Raw genomic sequence first — 15,332 nt, forward strand, 5'->3', positions numbered from 1 at the left:
ACAAGAACAAGTTTCTTACTGAGTTTGAAACCAACATTTTTTGCTGTTGACTTGCCGATTAATATCAGACATTACCTTACACTAAAGATAAAACAGCATTTCACCGGCAATCTTACACACAGAAAAATATGAAACAACACGATTGGAACTAATTTGGGATAATTGGATCTTCATATTTTTCAAATTTCTCAAAAATGTTAGGTGCCTTATAGCTGAATGTTGCAATATTACAAATTACTCATAAAACAAGTGAGTAACTTAAAAAGAAAAGTAGATGAGTTTACATTTACACATTAAAAAGACATAATTATCCCGAATTAGTTCCAATCGCGTTAAACGCATATTCCGAGTTGTATTACTTTTTGCATAATCTTTGGTGGGCGTTTAGACAAATTAGAGACATGCATGGAGCGATTTTCTCCTTCACTGTACATGGGCCAAGTGATAAATATGTGTTCATTTTAATTCCAATATGTCTCTGAACCTCTTGAAGATGAACGTGTAACCCTCCTCCAGTACGTGACTTCATCAGTTGAGATTTCGGCCCGGTAAACGCACACGGTTGGATCACAGGACTAGGATAACCCAACAACTACGGTTTTTTGAATCCCATAAGATATACTGATGAGGTGCATCCTTCAACACCATCCCTTCGAATCCTCAAGTAAGAAAACGTCGAAATATGATGAAAGCCACGCACCTCTTGCATTATTCACTTCGGATATTTAAAGTGGTTTCATGGCAATATTGAAATATTTCTGATGTCATGCTGAATCGTCGGTACTCATGGCCCCAACCAGTCTGCCCCGACATCCCTGGTACACTGGCCGTATTATCAAGTCGTAAAGGTTTGTTTGACAAACGAACGAAATCTAGTACAGTGAACCAATGTTTTGCTGTTTGCTGATCATCACAGTGACGAAGGATATCACTCAATCAACCTTCTTTGAAAACTGGCAAAGAGGAAGAGAGAGGTGAAAAGAAGAAAAACCACTTATTGACTTACCTTATATGCCTTTATAAAACTACAATGTATTTGTGTATGTATGTATGTATGTATGTATGTATGTATGTATGTATGTATGTATGTATGTATGTATGTATGTGTGTGTGTGTGTATGTATGTATGTATGTATGCATGTGTGTATGTGTGTGTGTGTATGTATGAGTGTATGTGTGTGTGTGTGTGTGTGTGTATGTTGTATGTATGGATGGATGGATAGATGGATGGGGGATGTATGTATGTATGTATGTATGTATGTATGTATGTATGTATGTATGTATGTATGTATGTATGGTTGTACGTTACTGACATCTGTGGCTGAGACTCGACATAATGCTTTGTATACTTTCGACATTTTTGGAAAGGACAGGACTTATAATATCGTTATATTATACCACCGAGAGCCATATATCTTACGACAGTTTAATAGCCACAACACGATTGGAACTAATTTGGGCGAATTTGATCTTTGAATTGTTCAAATTTATATCAAAAGTGTAAGAAGCTCTATAGCTGGAAGTTACCGCAATATTACAAATTACCCATAAAACAGGTGTATCGCAAATAAAGTAAAAGCATATGAGCCTACATTTGCAGATAAAACCAACCTTAGTACTTTATCGAATTATCCCAAATTAGTTCGAATCGTTTTCTTCAGCATTTGGCGAGGAAGAATTGCAGTGAAAATTATGAAAGACAGGCAACATCTGTGGTAAAGTTGGTACAACTTTTATTGGTAAATTTTCACGAGTTAGAACGATGAAAAGAAATATACACATACATAAAGGTAAATGTTAAAGTAGTCGAATCGTAGACGAGAAAGAAATTTACAATATTTATAGTTATCTTGCCTCTGCCATTGTCAGTTTCCCTCGATTTTCACATTGCTACCTTTGCAATGACAAGGTGTTATGTTTCAAGTAAAACAAGCACATTTGTGAATCTCTCATAAATATTTCACCGACACTGTTGCTGGCGGCGAGACTGAACGTTAATTTGCATAAGCTAATATCAAAGCAAAGAAATGAATAAATTTACAAGACGTTCAAGAACTTGTAGCCTTTGACTTAATATCATCAACTTAATATCTTAATTCCACAGTAATCTTTCTCATTTTTATAATTCTGAAATACTGAAATATATATTTTTATAACAATGCAACGCAAATCTATCTAGAATTAAAGACCACACGTTTAATTTTCTGTACTGCAGCGGTATAATTCGAGCTTAAACGTTTATTTCAGACAAAAATATTAAAATGACGGATCTCTGCCTAACTTTGACGTCTCCTATCTTCTACACAATCAATGGTACAACTATCTAGCAAGGGTCATGACGTAAATCGCGAGAAAGAAGGCCGCTTCACATGAGGGCGCTATAAACTTAACCCCACCACCCCCATCCCGCACGAGAAGGATCGGACCCCGTTTATGAAGAGACAAGATCGGATCCCCTAGTAGGCAAGATCGGTTTGGAGGATGTGATCATGATGAAGGTACTGATAAAATCTATTTTTGATCAACTTGCATGCTTGGCTTGGCATAAACTCTCTTGGACATTTATATCCGATGTTTAATGTCCATCTCGATCAATTTCAATCTTGATAGATCAGTTGTACGAACTTTATCTTAGTAATTACAATAATCAGCGATGACGTCATCTAGTACTCCACGACCTTCGTCTCCCTTTCCCTGCAACTGTGAATATAAGATGACAGTGTAGGTAGATGCGTCAGGTGTTGGTGAAAGATGAGGCCATTTGCTGTGATGTATACGAGACTTTACGAGATCTTACGTGGAGATGGTGTCAGCGAAACGGCATCGTGTGACACAGGACAAATGCTGCGCCATGAACTCCACAAAAGTAACTAATTTCTATTTAAATATAACGATATCAGGATGGTAACGTCAGGGCGAAGGTCATGTGTACAGACTGGACAAGGTTGTTGGTTGAGTAAATATGCAGAGTGTAACTATATATCGGATAGCGAGTAATGCAGTCATGTATTAATTATGATGACGAATAACTATAAATAATTTGTTTTGTAACACAAGCATGAACTGGGTCAGCGGATGCCTATTATAGCAAAGTATTCTTTCACTGTACCGTCTTTGACAATCCCTTACTATCTCTGTGTAGTATTTCAAAGAAAGCAGTCCACATCTGTCAACTGCCCACCCTAATACTCTCATTTAGTTACTATTGAGCAGAAAATGTTGTCTGTCTGGAGAAGAGTGGGAATTGCGGAGTAAAAAAACTTCAAACTTAATACAGGTAAGGGAATGCAGACAAGGAAGGAGAGGAGAGAGAGAGAGAGAGAGAGAGAGAGAGGAGAGAGAGAGAGAGAGAGGAGACAAATTATGTCAATCATATACTGACAACGAGAGAGCACACCTACCTTCCATCAACCACCCAACTGTTGACGAATTCTTCATTGGTGGTGGCTACCGTGCCGTCTGGTTTGATCAAATCCTTCGAGTTTCGGCCATCGCCGAATAATCCACAGACTTTGCCACGAAGGTCGCCGATCAAGTCGACGGTGACAGCGTTCTTGCCGTCCCAGAGGATATTCAAACCAACTAGCGACACCCTGACTTTGAAGTGAATTCCGTCACGGTCGTAGGTGATTTCCGAAATGGACATTCCCTCGTCTGGCTCTATCGGAAGTGCGACGAGTTCGTCATCAACCTGAAAGAGGGTTTCAAATGTGTGAATATTAAGCTTTACCTGTATTCGAAATTTGCAAATACCTGATGGTTTACCTAGAGTCGATAGTACAGCCAAACAAAACACGGTACCAAAATTAATATCGACATTTCCGCCAAATCAAACATATAAAATGCGAATTTATTCAGGTAGTACACCTCGAAATTGAAAAGTTTAAACGTGCAAAGTTTGGTACTATTAAAATGGCCGCCATCCCCGTGTTAACTTTACGGGCAAAAAAAAACTAAGACGGTGAAAAGTTTACTCACTCAAAGAGTTTCAAAATGAGCCCCAACAATCGGTGGACGGAAAAGAATTGATAAAATAGTAAAGTTTGAATATTTGTCCCGAGGCAGATCTACAACGAATGCAAAACCGACTCACAGTGATAATCACTTATTATCAAGGACGAATATTCATAAATTGTCAGTCATACTCTCCATATCAAACTCTATAGAACACGATTGGAACTAATTTGGGATAATTGGATGGTGAAGTAATGTCTTTAAAATCTGCAAATGTTAGCTCATCTGCTTTTCTTTTTACGTTACACACTTGTTTTTATGAGTAATTTGTAATATTGAAACATTCAGCTATAGGGCACCTAACACTTTTGAGAAATTTGAAAAATATGAAGATCCAATTATCCCAAATTAGTTCCAATCGTGTTATAGCTACTTTGCCTTCAAGAAAGACGACCGATTTGATAATTATTGCTGATGACAAGTTCTACATATCTATCTGTTTCGACATCACTTGACTTTTCTATCAAACAATTTCACAAATTAAAGACTTGCTTCGACAGGCCAGTGGGGCACTTCAAATAATCGGGGAAGATTTAGGGCTGTCTGTCTGCCACAGAAGTTCACCTTGACCGCTGTCTTTTCAAAGAGTTGTACTTTCTTATCCTTGGCGTAGATTATGACGCTGTCAACGTTGGAGGCTTCCTTCGTGATGTAGATCCTCTCCTTGGTAGTGGCCACGATCCTGAAGTCCTTGGGTGAGTTGACGCAGTCTTGGAGGAGAATGAAGGAGCACAGTTCCTGGGTGCTCAGATCTCGACCGGCCAGCGAGCTTACGTGTGGATCGCCGATCATGTAGGCAAACTCTGCTCAAGGGGAAGTGGAACGAAAGGACATGTTGATAAAAGTAATAAGGTAATCTACACTTGAGTATCTGGTGCAATACTGCACCGTGCCGACAGGACAACGATTTTTCGTATATGCTTCATGGCCAAAAGAAATTGAAAATGATCTTATTGGCTTATTGAAATCTATTACAGATTTTGAAAATGAATTTTTTGATAAATCATGGGAATTAAAGATGACAGTCCGACACTTAATTTTGGGTTTCGCCATCGACCGTGGCTGATTTTTAGAGAACGCCGCGAAAAATAACATCACAACCTTACATATAGTGAAAACATTTAAAAATTGTCGAGCGATTCTGAATGGGGGTTAGTGAATTGCGATCTCCTGCAAAACAAATTGTGCAAATATTCTGAGACTTTATATTCATTTGCATCTCAGGCGAGTGTAGATGGAATCGTGTCTGAGTGATAATGAGCAGGAACAGCTTGTTATGTTACATTTACATCACTGGCAAAGTCGGAGCACCGTGATGGCGAGAAAGGGACTTACTTTTACAGCAGACTTTTCCAACTTCCCCACACACGCATTTACTCTCCATCGGCCTCCAACCCTTCTCAAGACGGCATTCGTCTAAACATTCTCCCCCACAGTGTGCGTTACAGGACAATATACGTGGGTTTGCTGAAAGAATAATTGTTTTGTTTCGAAGTTCAGTGTCGATTTCCCTTTTAAAGGAAAAAAAAAGTCGAGTAGCCGAAAATATGTAGAGCGAACTTGATGACATGACTTTCGTTAGAGTGACACAGTCGGCCATTTTTCATGAATTTTGTTTAATGCGAGATACAACTTATTGTTTGACATGTTGAAAGATACTGAATGGATGGGTGACCATGCATATATTCAACCCCGGTTTTAGACATGACGCATGAAACCATCGCGAAAATGAATTAATGGTCATGACCATTAATTCACTCTCGCGACGGTTTCATTAACCGTGTCTACAACCGGGGTCGAATATATGCATGGTGACCCATTCATTATCTTTCTACATGTCAAACAATATAAACAGTATCTCGTATCAAATAAAATAAATCAAAAAAAGGCCGACTTTGTCCGTTTAATACCTGATGTCGATTTGCTTGCTGCTGGATACGAAAGATTCTCCACATCTCTCTCTCTCTCTCTCTCTCTCTCTCTCTCTCTCTCTCTCTCTCTCTCTGATTTTTTAATGAAAATTTAGTTTGTTATCTCTTACGTATACAACACTGTCTGTCCCCGGAGCATTTACACCCGGCCCTCGACACCACCTCGTCCAGTCGACATGTTGCACGACACAAACCACTGCATGGCGATGATTCACATTGCAGCACAGGTAACTCATCTGAGAAGGAAAACGAAAACTCAGTAGTGTAGTTAAGCTTCATCAGAATGGTTACTATGGTGATCAACGAATTCTGACAAAGTGGCGGGCAAGGAGATCACTCTAAAATGCTGTGTTGACCATCTGAGAAGGACCAACACGGGTGCAACAAACTACGGCCATTTTCAACATCTTTAGAAGAAAAAGAATATACATGTCAAATACAATTAAAGGGCTTGTTAATGTTAACTTTTGATAATTTTTTCACCGGTTTTGTTCAGAATGGGAATCATAATTCCTTGTTCTACTTCCCAAAGCATGTTGATATACACAGTGTTCAGCTTGTCAACTCAGCCCGTATGTGTGTAAACTGCATTGTTATTGCTGAAAAGTGACTTCTGGTCCGGACTAGAATTCAAATGCAAACAATAACAATGCATATTACACACATATATATACACTCAAGGTTGACAAGCTAAATAGTGGGTGTTTAAACATTTTTTGAGAGTAGAATAATAAGTTTCACTTGATATAAAAGGTAAAAATGATGAAAAAATCATCAAAAGTTAGCATAACCGTCACTTTAACCGTGGTTTTGTCCAAATAAATCAACAGTTGAAGCAAAAATTGAAGTCTTTCAGTTTCGAATCAGCCACAGAAGTACATGTGCTCTTACCTGACGGAACACAGCATTTGCTGCCAGTGTCGTAACAGTTGCAATCAGTTGTACACTCAGACTCGCCACTTTGACAGTCGGACCGACACTCTCCACCACGCTGCTCGCACGTTAATTCATGGGGGTTGTCTGCAATTTTCAAAAATTGCATTTGTAAATTTATGGAATTGAAAATCTAAATTTATAAGTAATGGCACAGTGTTGACAAAGATGTTCATCAACAACTTTATGGAGAATAAAAGATTGTGAAAGAATGTAATGTGACACAACTACAGTATATATATAGATATATAGAAATATAGTTATATACATATGTATATATATATATATATATATATATAAATATATATATATATATATATATATATATATATATATATATATTATATATATATATATATATTACATTGACAACTGAAAAGTGACCCATGCGGGACTCGAACCCACACCCCCGAATACATCTCGGTTGCTCTACCACCTGAGCAAATGGATCAGTCGGCTCAATGTGGGCGGTCCTGTCTCTGAGATGGGGCTCTTCATTCTGTTGAGCGGGATGGTGAGTAAGACTGCTAAACTCATCACCTAACCTTTCAGCCGAAGGATCCACTACTGAATTCAACAGGGTCCCGTGTACAAGTCACCAACTTAGGAATATATATATATATATATATATATATATATATATATATATATATATATATATATATATATATATATATATATATATATATATATATATATATATATATATATATCCTCGTGGGAAATTAGAGTGCCAAAACGAGCGTTAAATAAGAACACAAATTACTTCAAGTACAAGGTAATAACATATAATCTTAAACCTTCATTATCTCATATTGTTGTGGAACGCTTACCTATGCAGCAGGTATTAAGTATGGTTCCGCGACATCGACAGGAATCCAGGGCCTTCATTTCCCCGCCTTGACAAGTTTGATGTCGACATGTACCGCCGCACTGTTCACGACAGTCGTATTCTTCCACGGTAATCTCTGTGACGCAAAACGGAAAAAATGACACTTTTAGCGGAAACGGCGTTTTTTATTTAAACCTAAACCCGTCTAAAACAGGATTGAAACCCTTATAACACTGGATTCAAAGAAAGAAATTCTACTGCTCATATCCACAACGACGACGACAACGATGATCATGATGATCAGAATATCATTAATGTTGATGATGTTCATAATCGCGAAATCGCTTTGGCACTGATTTTATGAGAGAGAGAGAGAGAGAGAGAGAGAGAGAGATTGACATTGCACACTGTATTCATAGTTGGAGCACAGTCCCTCTATCCACTGTGGTTGGAGTCAAACTCGATTAGCGGAAGCTGTTTCAGTTTGGACTCCTATTGCATGCTGTATTTCCTCACTGTCACATCTTGTATACATTACTCTTGAACTGGCAATGGATGAATGAATGAACGAACGAACGAATGAATGAATGAATGAATGAATGAATGAATGAATGAATGACAATCATTACGTTCTTACCTACGCACTGTCCTTTGTCGTCCAATGTAAAACCTTCATCACACTGGCAGGAGAATCGTCCCGCCTCGCCAGCGCAGTGTGAATTGGCCTGACAGCCAGGCCTGTGACTACATCTGATCTTGTCCAATCCTAGACACTTACAAAGACGTTTGCAATCTGAGGAAATCCACTTCTCGTCTCTCTGTAGAACATGAAAACAACATGATTTAGCGGTAGTACGTGCCTCAAAACTGAAACAATTATGTGTAAACTTAGACTTGGTTCAAGTCGATGAATTTCTAGAAAAGAAAATCTTTTGAAATAGTTTCTCTTGTGTCTCTCCTATTTCATACAAACCTGTTTGGACTTTGGCAGCCCAGGCCACGTTTTCCTTGCGGTTGAACGCGTTACCTTTGAGTCTGCGCAGTAGTGAATTAGTTTCTGCCGGACCACTGTGATTCCGGGAGAAACTCCCCTGTATAGGGTTCACCCCACTCACGCGTTTCACATAAAAACAGAACACAAATCATCGCGTTCACCCTACTCAAGTCAAACATTCACAAATCACAGACTTGAACCAAGTCTGGTGTAAACTTTGCTCGAAACGTCAAAACCTTTCTAATTCTCTTCGAAAATAAAGAGCAAACAAATCAGGAGTCACGGCACATTTGCGAGTAGAGAAACATGTTGCCGAACATTTGCCAATACATGAAATTCAAACATTTTCGAAAATCGGACGGCGAAACCTCTGTTTACTCTAAGAGCTTCAACATGAGCTCACTCGATGGCTAGACCAGGCAAGTTTGGCAACAATTTGACAACGGAAATATGTCTCCTGGTTGTTATGTTATTGAAGTTAGTTTTGTGCTTGATGAATATTGTCCATAGGTTTCTTCAGTGGCTCTGAATACGTGTGTGACAATATAATATTCATTATACCATACGTCAGCAAAAATCGTTGCTCGAACGGGGAAGCTTTGATTTTAGGACAGACTCAGATGTTTCTCACAATGTTACATGCGCTCTGCCAAACAATCGTTGCATGTTACTCAGCGTGCTGGGTACCGGGTACAGACGGTGTAACACCGGTAGATGGTTAGGATGAAGTACCTCGTGCAAGTTTCCATCGCTGTCCACACACCCACAGTCAGATTTCGGCACGCACTGGTTGCCGATGAGTACGTAACCGTCGTGGCACTGGCAACCCTCCACGCACCGGGAGTACTCACATTCGTTGGGAGACATGCAGGTTGGTTGGCAAGGCGACATACATCCGTTGAACGAACTGAGAGGAGGGCACGGATAAGCTGCACGAGGGGAAACAGAAGTCAGTGTTAACTCAGAGATTTCGAACAATTTTGAATATGTCACCGAGGTTTGCCGACGAGAAAATGTGAAAGGTATACTTATAATGAGCATTGATTTAGAGAGCGGTGTACCACCCCTTTACAACGTTCGTAACATATAGTATCTTCCGCTTAAGGGTTAGTTAGCAGAGAAATATATCGATGGTACAGGGAGGTTTTCTTGCAAAATATCTACAATATAAAAATATAACAAGATAGACTAGATTTCCAGTTTTTCATATACTTACGGCAGAAGAAATCTGTCCTGAATGATGGCAGCTGAACACCGGCATCCCGACATGCTTCGAGGTATGCACCCAACGAATAGCACAGGACTCTGTCCCTTTCGTCAGAGTCGAGGGCATGACACATGTCATAGATGCACGACTCGACGTAGAACTGCGGCGGTTCAACCGAGTGGCACGATGCAAAGTGGCCGAGCGGGTCGCTTATTCGACCGCACAGCTCCTCCGTATTATATTCTTGAGCGTTATTGGTGGGGCAGATGGGCTCCTCGTCAGTGACGTCACGCTCTCCCGGTCCGCAACTGAAAACACAATTTTTCCAAAACTAATGAAGGCCAAAACGCTTTTTCCTTGTATCACATGAACTGGCCCGAATCTCCACCTGTGTGACGTAGAACAGGACGGATAAGAAATCCGAATTACCCCTGTTGTACGTCATCAACCGGAACTTTTTTCGTACATAGTACCGTTCATACATGCAGGCGTCGCGACACGAACAGATTTGTTGTGATCGATGCCGTGCTAGCTCGCACGTTATTTTTACAAAAAGGTGACCCGATAAATCCAGACATGGAAACATAGAAGGCATATTTGTCCAACCAAAATCAAGTCGCTAAAACAATAGCTTTTCCCGAGAATCGAATGGAGATACCGACGATCGTTATTTTAATGGCTCAGTAACGTCGCGGGTCCAGTCGAGTCGTGTGGACGTCGCCGGGGGGGGGGGGGGGGGGGACGTCGTACCTGGCGATCCCGGTTGGCGATAAAACCGAAACCTACACCTCAAACTGAATAAATGAGTATAGTATAATCTTCGGGAAAGCTACATAGGAGGCACAAGCCTAAAGTCATTCGACTTACAACGATCAATTTCCTTAATCACACAAAAACTCCGTAAATTCTCGCTCGGAATCAAACTTCCAGCGCGGCGCGGCATAATGCTGTAGCGAGTAAGCTGTCGAGCTGTGTGCAGCGCTGTGGAATCCCATGTACTTCGAAAGTTGACTCAGACAACACTCAAAACAGAGTTTCCGTCAACAAAATTAGGATGTATCCATGGACGAGATATGTGTCAATGCAAACATTAAAGTTCGTAAGACGAAAACATTGATGACCGAGATCGGGATTGACGAGTTGACACCGGCAGAGACCGGTGACGGCAACGTTGTGGGCACAGACATGCAATGAGTGTGTCATCGAACGGAATCTTTCGCGCTCGCAAAGGTCGTAAACTTGTGTGATATTTTGAAAGCCACGGCATCTCTGAGAATGAGAATTACTGTGTCGTCTCATTTACTTCATAAATATAATTGTAAATATTCTAAGTAACTCTGAATACTATGGTTATCCGTCGCACGTGAAAGCTATGTCCGCCGATGGCCAACTTGCCTTGGCATCGGTACAGCGCGAGACAATGATTGACACGTTCACGTGACCAAATCCGTATGTCTGGTTGGTGGAATGTAGCAAATTTCGGCTTGATGGGATTTATGAATGAAAGTATCTCCTGGGTGACGGGCCGCTTTACTCTTTAAATGAAAGTAATCCGCGTAAGTAAAACACAAATCGCGACGAAATTCATGCAATATGTTACGATAATTTTGACCCATCTACGTCAAAAGAAAAATAAGAAGACTGTTCATGTGATAAATATATAATCCCATGGTATTTTTCTCTGTTTGACGTCATCGTATACTCGTGTTTTTCGCGGAGCCGCACAACTTCTCGCCTTCGGCTCGAAGTTGTACGGCTCCGCGAAAACACTCGTATACGATGACGTCAAACAGAGAAAATACCATGTGATTATATATAAGTATCAATAATGTCTTTTACGTAGTTGAACTAGTGTAACGATATACCAGTAAGTGATAATTATCCCAGAAAAAAGCTTCACTCCTGTACTTCAAACTTTTAAGTTCGTACATGAAATACAAGTACGACTGACACTCGACTGTTTGTTGATGCAAATAATATATTAAGTTTTTAAAAAATGTCTTAATTAATATTTTGGTTATAGCATGATGTGTAACTGGTTCAAAAACTTGGTCTTTCACTCAGTCACTTTTATCTCAATGAAATTACTAACCTTTATAATTGTTACAGTAGACAGTTTGCGTCCATTATTCATTTCAATATTTTTAATCGCAGACGAGCCTACTTTAATAGGACTGCCAATGGACCCGGTCACTTACCTCTCTTCTACCAGCCAACTGTCGCCGAAGTCGACGTCGCTAACGGCTAGCGTTCCGTCGGGCCGTAGGTAGTCGTTGGCCTGCTCCCCGTCGCAAAGACCACACATACCGCGAGCGAGTCGGCCGTAGCTGTGGTCCAGACCCACCTTCACCTTGTACATGCCGTCGTACTGCACCCAGAATCCGAGGTCGGTGAGGACCATGACGTACAGACCGCTTCTCATGATCGAAACTCCCGGATGGGGATTGTGGGGCAGAGTGACCAAAACGTCGTTCACCTGGAGGTTATGAAATTTGCCCATTTATTCAATGAAGTTAAATATTGAAACTTTAAATAACAACCTCGGAATAGGGGCGAATCACAATGCTCTGATTATGCTATGCTCTTGCCTTATTTCTTGTCGATGTACGCCCACAAAGTTCCGCAATCCTGAATTTTACAGTTTAACACACAAAGGATAAGTAGTAAGAATATAAGGCTTATAGGTTTAATTACCAAAAAGAACCGAAAAAAACTAACCGTGACTTCTTTGAGTCTCTTTAAGATTATTCTCAAATCGTGCGCCCTTATGATGACGAAGCGAACCAAGCTGACATCGGCGCCCTCATACGGCAAAGTGTTTTTGGCGTTCACGATGAACCACGGCTGGGTGATGTGGGCCCAGTCCATTAGCAGAGTGTAAGTGCAGGTCCCTTGGAAGTGAATCTTGCGTCCGTCAAATGTTTTGTAGTGGGGGTCTCCGAAGACGAAGCACTTACAGTCTGTAAATCAAAAAACGTGTCTCTTATTGAAATGTAAACAATGCAAATCAATTTTAAATGCATAGAGACTGTATTGACAAGCTAAACAGTAGCGGGTTTAACATACTTTGGGAGTAGAATAAAAACTTGAAACTTGGAATTGACATACAAAACTAAAAAAGAGGAAAATACGATCAGAAGTTACAGTTCCATGGCTACAGGACCTTTCAAGTCATTTAGTATTTGTATTATTCTGCGTTATGAAATACCTTCTCAAAGTCAATCATGTGCTCAAGTGAAGTTGAAAAGGATGATACAGCAGTCGAGTGCCAAATGTAGTATGGTATGACATTCTGGGGTTCGTCATTCGTTACAGCTGCCGAACATCATAGTATCTGCTTTCAGTAGATACCGACAGGCATTGCCTCGCGGCTCTATTTTTTCTATGATAACTGCAAATTTGGCTGAAAGTAAATTTTATCTACCACTCTTCAATTTTTATATGGTCCGAATAATATTAATAAATTTCTCAGATAACACAAAAGTGAAGAAAGTAATAGCGAAAGGCATTGACGTCACCCATTTTATTCAAGATCGCAATCATGACGTTGATGTATTTGTGAGTGCCAGTAAAATCAATGTACACACGTCTCTTTGTTATTGCATTGTGTTACGAGAACTATCACCGTGCAAATATTCCTTCAGATTCATATACAATGCAAGAATATTCAACATTGATAAAGAATCATCAGCATAAAAGTTTAATACGGAAACAATGCTCATTAATATGATTTGCATAAATGAATACTAATATACCTTCCATCTTGCACTATAACAGATTCATTTTAATAACAATGGGAACAGTTATTGATGTTATCTCCAATAGCATTAACTTTTGACATATTTCCCTTTTTTGTTCTGATTGTTAAATGCGTTTTTTACTCCACAGCCCACATATTGTAATGCTATACTTGTCTTAATTAAGCCTGTCAACAGAGGCTGTGAGTGGCACAAGACCAGTTATTAATTTACCAATAGCCACGACAGCAGTGTTGAGCACAAATGTGGCACAAATCTTGATGACATGTGTCAGATTAATGTCAGCTTGAGTATTGATTACTGGTAATTTTTCGCGTAGGCATGTCCATTGAAATTTTAAGTTAGTAGAGCCCAAGTAGTGTTTTCCTAGAGATACATGCTTACTGCTACGATATTCAGTGGCCTTGTAACTCCCTAGTATGTTACCATTGAATGTTACCGCTATCTTTCACTATAGTCTGCATTTTGATCGAGACAGACAATGATACTTGCAAAATTATATCAAATCCAAGTTTAAACCAAACAAGCATATGCAGGTCCAGGGCTCGAAATTAACTTTTTCCCCTGGTAGTCCACTTGGGCTACCATTTTCTGAAGTTGGTAGCCCAGTGACAATGGCTGGTAGCCCATGCATATTGTAGTTTAAGGATATCGTTTTTCATTAACCAGACAAGAAAAAGCAGTTTTTCAAGATTCTGCCCATGAAATGAATTTTATTGTCATTTGATGTGAATACTTACACACCTAGTACCAAAGGAAACAGGTATAAGCCCCCCCCCCCCCCCCCAATAAAATGTTTCTGGTCCTTGACATTCAGCAAAAGTTTTTTCCTTTGTTTTTCTTAACAATGCTTGTTTGGCACTATTGATACAACAGTTATTGTCTTTTATCACTGGCTGGGCATAATACTTCCGTTTTCTGTTTAGCATTTTGGACATGCAAACAGGGGTGCTGATTAGTATGTAACCCAAAAAAGTGCCATGACAAGCAGGTTCTGAAATGACAAACGCGATGACCAGAAATGATCTTTTTTTGGCCTAAAGGACAACAGTGATACTCAACAGTTTGGTGATCTATTGACAACTTGTTTCATTCTCAGAGTTGTATGAAAATTTTGATAGTCACCATGAGAACGACCACGACCTTCTCAGCACGTCGAGACTAGACATACTGTAGTAGTGCTAAAATAGACCATGGGCTTTCTGTAGGGAGGAGGCATATTGCCCGTGATTGATACGTTATGATCAAAATGCAATGAAAATGCCTTTTCATTGACCATCACTTCCAGTGCCTGTCATTCAAGTACGTCAGTTCAGATATTTGACATTGCACGCCAAGTACTGACTGAATTTTATGTCCTGGTCTTTGGTAGTCCGTGTGGGCTACCATTTCATGGATTTTGGTAGCCCCAGGGAAAAGTTGGTAGTCTATGGACGCGGGACTACCGCTAATTTCGAGCCCTGCAGGTATCAAAACTCAATGGTCCGAATTATTTTTCACCCGAGCTATCTTCGTTGCTAACGAACCCGGAAATGAATTACTACTCTTGTACCATTTTATGTAATGTTCCACGTCTGCGCTGACAACTAAATTTTTTGATCTGAACAAGAATTCATTAGATAACAATAAAATTTGAATATATTGTATCCCAATACGTTATATT

General features: G+C 39.9%; 1 protein-coding gene across 3 annotated transcripts in view; it reads right to left on the reverse strand.

Moving 5' to 3' along the window:
* Nucleotides 1-1,711: 1,711 nt before the first annotated feature.
* LOC139151415 (zonadhesin-like) overlaps nucleotides 1,712-15,332 on the reverse strand; it is a 34,215-nt gene continuing 20,594 nt past the window's right edge. For all 3 annotated transcript variants that reach the window (XM_070724202.1, XM_070724201.1, XM_070724203.1), the window contains 12 exons: nucleotides 12,630-12,871; nucleotides 12,110-12,387; nucleotides 9,921-10,219; nucleotides 9,437-9,633; nucleotides 8,348-8,528; nucleotides 7,712-7,846; nucleotides 6,837-6,965; nucleotides 6,056-6,181; nucleotides 5,350-5,481; nucleotides 4,579-4,817; nucleotides 3,402-3,691; nucleotides 1,712-2,700 (listed from right to left, as the gene is read on the reverse strand). In XM_070724202.1, coding sequence (XP_070580303.1) covers nucleotides 2,664-2,700; nucleotides 3,402-3,691; nucleotides 4,579-4,817; nucleotides 5,350-5,481; nucleotides 6,056-6,181; nucleotides 6,837-6,965; nucleotides 7,712-7,846; nucleotides 8,348-8,528; nucleotides 9,437-9,633; nucleotides 9,921-10,219; nucleotides 12,110-12,387; nucleotides 12,630-12,871 — 2,285 coding nt within the window. In that variant the 3' untranslated portion in view covers nucleotides 1,712-2,663. The remainder of the gene's footprint in view (nucleotides 2,701-3,401; nucleotides 3,692-4,578; nucleotides 4,818-5,349; nucleotides 5,482-6,055; nucleotides 6,182-6,836; nucleotides 6,966-7,711; nucleotides 7,847-8,347; nucleotides 8,529-9,436; nucleotides 9,634-9,920; nucleotides 10,220-12,109; nucleotides 12,388-12,629; nucleotides 12,872-15,332) is intronic.

This window comes from Ptychodera flava, chromosome 15 (assembly GCF_041260155.1).
Source record: "Ptychodera flava strain L36383 chromosome 15, AS_Pfla_20210202, whole genome shotgun sequence".
In the NCBI taxonomy this organism is placed as follows: domain Eukaryota; kingdom Metazoa; phylum Hemichordata; class Enteropneusta; family Ptychoderidae; genus Ptychodera; species Ptychodera flava.